Here is a 6,414-nt window from a genome sequence, read left to right as displayed (position 1 = left end):
AAAAAAAAAAAAAAAATCTAAATTGGAAGGTTGTTAACAATACCCCCAGGCTCCTGGCAAAAGCTAATAAAGGGCCCCTGGGAGGCTAACCCCCTCTCTGTTTTTACACATATTTTGCCTACACTTGAACACAAATGTTTTTCACTAGCAGGTACATGCATATTTGTGATAGTGAATTTTCAATTCAGAGAGTCAATTCTGAGTAAGAATTTTTGCAAGTCATTATAGCAGATATTCAGATGGAGTTCCGACAGCCAGGGATACCTGTGTATATAATAACAAAAAGTGAAAAAAACATGAGAAAGCACCGTAAGATGAACAAAAATAGCCAAACACAGTCCGTCCTCAAGTTGCGGAATATGTTATGAAGATAAAACAAGTTAGCACATTATTAGTAAATTATAAATTACTTCAAATGAAATGCCGTAAGAATAGAAGGGCTAGAGAGTGGAGCAAGGATAATTGAGTATAATTGAAATGAGAGGACAGAAGAGATGGGAAGGTTTCTATTTTAGTGGGGAACAAGTTGGGAGAACAGCAAAAAATGGCAAGAACAAAGTTCTGCATAGCAGGAGAATATTGGCAAGCACTTGCGTGGACATGTGTTCTCAGTTCTCTTGGGTATGTATCTAGGAGTGGAATTGCTGGGTCATATGGTAACTCTATGTTTAACTTTTTGAGGAGCTGTCAAAAGCTGTTTTCTGTAGCAGCTGAACCATTTTACATTCCCACTAACAATCTCTTGGGGAGAGAAGGTTCCAGTACACCAAAGAAGTGTAACATTGATTAAAGTATTCTAATACATAGTTCAATTCAGATTTCTCTTGTCTGAAAGGTTCACCATATAGCTTTTTAAATAAACAGTTTTATGGAAAGATAATTTATATACCATAAAGTTTACTCCTTTAAAGTATACAATTCAGTGAATTTTAATACATTTACCAAATTGTGTAGCTGGCACCACAATCTAATTTGAGAACATTTTCCTGATCCCAACTTCTGTAGCTGTTAAAAAAATGAAATATTAATCAAAGATTGATACTGTATTTAGTTGATGTGAATCTTTGGTCTCCTTTAATCTGGAACTGTTCCCTACCTTTTTCTTCATTCCTTGACATTTGTATTTTTGAAGCTTCTAGGCCAGTTATCTTTTAGAATGCCTCATACAATGCATTTCTTTAATCATTATTTATCATAGTTAAACTCAGGTTAAACATCTTGACCAGGAAAAAAGTAGTCTCAATGTAGGAGACATTGAAGAGGGATTTGAGATTTTTAAGCACTATTGTGCACTAGGCCCTGTAACCAAAAAAAAAAAAAAAAAGTTTTAAATCAAGCTGCATGTCTAGGAGTATGCTCTAGAAAAATTACCATGGCAATAATATTTAATTTGAGGGCAGGGAAGCTAGTTAGGCCTTTGCTGTAATACAGAAAAGTGAAAAGAGGGGATGGAAGAAATAGTAACCTACATGTTGCCATTGGCCGTTTGTGTGTGTGTGTGTGTGTGTGTGTTTTTTGAGACGGAGTCTCGCTCTGTCGCCCAGGCTGGAGTGCAGTGGCCGGATCTCAGCTCACTGCAAGCTCTGCCTCCCGGGTTTACGCCATTCTCCTGCCTCAGCCTCCCGAGTAGCTGGGACTACAGGCGCCGCCACCTCGCCCGGCTAGTTTTTTGTATCTTTTTAGTAGAGACGGGGTTTCACCGTGTTAGCCAGGATGGTCTCGATCTCCTGACCTCGTGATCCGCCCGTCTCGGCCTCCCAAAGTGCTGGGATTACAGGCTTGAGCCACCGCGCCTGGCCTTGTGTGTGTGTTTTTATAGAGAGGCAAGATCTTGCTGTATTGCACAAGCTGGACTTGAATTCCTGGGCTTATGCCATGTTCCTGAGTAGCTTTATTATTTATATAGAACAGGACTAAATATCTTGGGAGTCAAGAGACCTTCCCTTGAAACAAAATTTCTGAGACCAGACGCAGTGGCTCATGTCTGTAATCCCAGCACTTTGGAAGGCTGAGGTGGGCGGATCACTTGAGATCAGGAGTTCGAGACCAGCCTGGCCAACATGGTGAAACCTCATCTCTACTAAAAATACAAAAAAAAAATTAGCAAGGCTTAGTGGTGCACGTCTGTAATCCCAATTACTTGGGAGGCTGAGGCAGGAGAATTGCTTGAACCCGGAAGGCAGAGGTTGCAGTGAGCCAAGATCATGCCACTGCACTCCAGCCTGGGCAACAGAGAAAGACTCCATCCCCCACCCAATCCCACCACCCAAAAAAAAAAAACAAATTCTGTATCAACTATGATAATGGGAGCTAGAAATGTGTATGGTCAAAGAAAAGGATAGGTGCTCCCACAACAGAACATTCATGGAAATATTAAATAGATAGCTTTTATAAGAGCCTTAACCATCAAACATGACCAGGAAAGGGGATCAGATGCAGGCAGTACCCCCTTGTGTTTTCACTCCTGCTTCTGCTGACTAGTTAACAAAAAAGGAAAGAAAACTAACAGTCATCATTTCACGTTTCCAGGAAGTTCCTTGCTTATTTTCAGGTCCCACTAAAAGCAGTTATCAATATAAAACTGTACCAGGAATGGTTGTCAAGGTACATCTCTGAATCATTTAAGAATATTGAGGCTTTTCTTGGCCGGGCACTGTGGCTCACTAATCTCAGCACTTTGTGAGGCCACGGCGGGTGAATTGCTTGAGGTCAGGAGTTCGACCAGCCTGGCCAACATGGCAAAACCCTGTCTCTACTAAAAATACAAAAAATTAGCTGGGCATGGTGGTGCACGCCTGCAATCCCAGTTACTCAGGAGGCTGAGGCACGAGAATCACTTGAGCGTGGGAGGCGGAGGTTGCAGTGAACCAAGATTGCACCACTGCACTCCAGGCTGGGTGACAGAGCAAGATGCTATCTCAAAAAAAAAAAAAAATTGAAGCTTTTCCCCTCATTATTCCAGTGTTCAAGTAGGGTGAAAACTATGTGGATATGGATGGTTTTATTTGCGCCTGGGTCCTCTGTGTTAGAGTACTCAAGTCCTGCTCTGTGTGCACTTCCTTTTACTTGTTTTTATTTCTTCATAGTGCTCTACGGAAACGTATTCGAGAGGACAGAAAGGCCACCACAGCTCAGAAGGTGCAGCAGATGAAACAGAGGCTAAATGAGAATGAACGAAAAAGAAAAAGGTGGTTATATTGGCAACCTATTCTCACTAAGATGGGGTTTGTGTCAGTCATTTTGGTTGGCGCTTTTGTTGGCTGGACACTGTTTTTTCAGCAAAATGCCCTATAAATAAACAATTAATTTTGCCCAGCAAGCTTCTGCACTAGTAGCTGACAGTGCTACGTTAATCATAGGGGTTTGTCTGCAGCAAACGCCTCATATCCCAAAACGGTGCAGTAGAATAGACATCAGCCAGATAAGTGGTATTTACAGTCACAAGCTCAACATCTCAGGACTCTTCACTGCAGGTCCCTCTGAAACCCAAACTGTAAATGGCTGTCTAAAATAAAGACATTCATGTTTGTTAAAAACTGGTAAATTTTGCAACTGTATTCATACATGTCAAACACAGTATTTCACCTGACCAACATTGAGAAATCCTTTATCAGAGGATTTGTTTTTGGAGGCTATCTGGATTTTAACCTGCACTTGATATAAGCAATAAATATTGTGGTTTTATCTACGTTATTAGTGGAAAGAAAATGACATTTAAATAATGTGTGTAATGTATAATGTACTGTTGACATGGGCAGCAACACTTTATATTCTTAAACATTTCAGGGTAAATATATTTTATAAATATCTATTTAATCTTTTGTAGTTAACTGTACTTTTTAAGAGCTCAATTTGAAAAATCTGTTACATAAAAAAATAAATTGTGTGTTGATTGAATTGTACTGGATACATTTTCCATTTTTCTAAAGAGAAGTTTGATATGAGGAGTTAGAAGTCGGAATAAGCAATTTCTACTATACATTGCATTTCTTTTATGTTTTACAGTTTTCCCCATTTTAAAAAGAAAAGCAAACAAAGAAACAAAAGTTTTTCCTAAAAATATCTTTGAAGGAAAATTCTCCTTACTGGGATAGTCAGGTAACAATTGGTCAAGACTTTTGTAAAGAAATTGGTTTCTGTAAATCCCGTTATTAATATGTTCATTTTTCATGAAAATTTCAATGTAGTTGGGGTAAATTATGATTTAGGAAGCAAAAGTAAGAAGCAGCATTTTATCAGGATTTCAGTTTACTAGACTGAAGTTTTGACGTAAACATTTTTCAGGTTCTTTCTACTTCAATAAATAGTATGATGATATGCAAACCTTACATTGTCATTTTAACTTCTTAGTGAGTATTTTTTTAAAGCATACTGTTTAATGAATTTAACTGCTCATTTGAGTGCTAGCTTTCTTCAGATTTCAACATTCCATTCAGTGTTTAACTTTTTTGTCTTAAACTTGAAATTGTTGTTGTAAATTTAATTGCTAGGAGGCATGGATAGCAAACATTATTATGGATAGCATACCTTATTTCAGTGGTTTTCAAACTATGCTCATTGGATGTCCAGGTGGATCATCAAGTTACTTTCAACCACAGCTTCTCTGCCTTGTCTCTTTATGTGCCACATAAGGTGTCTGCATAAGGCTTAAGTATTTTAAAGGGGGCAGTTACCATTTAAAAACAGTTTGGTCAGGCGCTGTGGCTCATGCCTGTAATCCCAGCACTTTGGGAGGCCGAGGCGGGTGGATCACCTGAGGTCAGGAATTCGAGACCAGCCTGGCTGACGTCGTGAAACACCATCTCTACTAAAAATGCAAAAATTAGCTGGGCATGGTGGTGGGCGCCTGTAGTCCCAGCTACTCAGGAGGCTGAGGTATTAGAAGTGCTTGAACCCAGGAGACGGAGGTTACAGTGAGCTGAGATCGCACCACTGCACTCCAGCCTGGGCGACAGAGCCATACTCCATCTCAGAAGAAACAAACAAAAAACAGTTTGTGGCCGGGCGCGTGGCTCACGCCTGTAATCCCAGCACTTCGGGAGGCCAAGGCGGGCGGATCACGAGGTCAGGAGATGGAGACCATCCTGGCCAACATGGTGGAACCCTGTCTCTACTAAAAATAGAAAAATTAGCTGGGCGTGGTGGCACATGCCTGTAGTCCCAGCTCCTTGGGAGGCTAAGGCAGGAGAATCGCTTGAACCCGGAAGACAGAGGTGGCAGTGAGCCGAGATTGCGCCACTGCACTCCAGCCTGGTGACAGAGCAAGACTTTGTCTCAAAAAAAAAAAAAAAAGTTTGAAAACCATTGGTATAGATAGATATTTTGAATTGATTTGCATAGTTTCCTTGAATGTGTTAAATTATGTTGAAAGTATGAAAGCAGGATGTAGGTGGTACTATATATTAAATAAGATTTATATAACATGTGCCTGTGTCCTGATTCAGTATTACTGTGTCCTGTAACCTTGAAATGGAGAGGAGGTAAGAGGGACATTTTTTTATGTCTGTCTGCATTAAACATGTGTTGAGGCATCCAAAACCCTTCACATTTCAGGTTTTTATTGGTTTAAAACCTCTTTCCAGTTTGTATTGGTTTGTCTTTGCTAAATACAGTATGTTACTCTGCAAGTCAAATATAAGTAGACCTTATGCCATTTCCAGTTGAAACTAGGCTTGTTTTTGGCACACAGGTGAAGACTTGAGGAAGCCAGTGCCAGGGAGGACGTGCCTCACCCCTCTGCTGGCTGAATGCGCTTCATCCGCTTACGCTTTGCTTTCTGTTTGCTTTCTGTCCTTCTGGGTGGTGTCGCATAGATTTTTAAAACCACATTCAGTGTGATGAACACTTGTTGGTACACTTCTAAGGTTAGTCATCTTTCCTTCTCCGAGCAGATACTTGAGAAGGGCATTGAGAGTGGATGCATTAAATAGTGTTCAGTTTTTACCAGTAATAATATTTTTTGGTGGATTGACATCGTGTTGTGCCCATGATCATTATCCTGACTTTTTATTCGGTGAGGTGTGCTGGTCAAAGAGACAGACGTGGCTGCCTTCTCTGGTAACAGCCAGAGAAAAAAGTTAGCAATTCTAGATGGGTTCTACAGCTTTAAAAAAACTTGTATCCTTAGGTCCTCATGATACTAAATATTTTCTAATTTTAACAGATTTTAAGAGTCAGATATATACTTTGACTTGAATGAGGTAGTGTTGCTTTTTGAATAGGTTAAGGAAGAAAAAATTTTAAAAAAACAGGGTTGTTTTTTTTTTATTTTCAGGAGTTTTTAATTCGTATCTAGCTCATTTCCACTCATATCTATTTCTGCTAATAGATTGACAGCAACCTTTGTTTTAATGCCGTGTTCTCTAGCTACACCAAGAAGTTACATATTCCTTTCCAGTGTTAGCCAAGTATTTA

At 39.8% G+C, this 6,414-nt stretch overlaps 1 protein-coding gene across 1 annotated transcript in view; it reads left to right on the top strand.

Annotated features, from left to right (window-relative positions):
* PTPN2 (protein tyrosine phosphatase, non-receptor type 2) overlaps positions 1 to 4,320 on the top strand; it is a 68,232-nt gene extending 63,912 nt beyond the window's left edge. The window contains exon 8 of the mRNA XM_011936636.1: positions 3,087 to 4,320. Within this exon, the coding sequence (XP_011792026.1) occupies positions 3,087 to 3,294 (208 nt within the window). The 3' untranslated portion in view covers positions 3,295 to 4,320. The remainder of the gene's footprint in view (positions 1 to 3,086) is intronic.
* Positions 4,321 to 6,414: the final 2,094 nt, after the last annotated feature.

The sequence above is a fragment of the Colobus angolensis genome, unplaced genomic scaffold, assembly GCF_000951035.1.
Source record: "Colobus angolensis palliatus isolate OR3802 unplaced genomic scaffold, Cang.pa_1.0 Scaffold155, whole genome shotgun sequence".
NCBI classification, from domain to species: domain Eukaryota; kingdom Metazoa; phylum Chordata; class Mammalia; order Primates; family Cercopithecidae; genus Colobus; species Colobus angolensis.
Note: the sequence above shows the minus strand (reverse complement) of the source record. Positions and strands in the feature narration are given on the sequence as shown.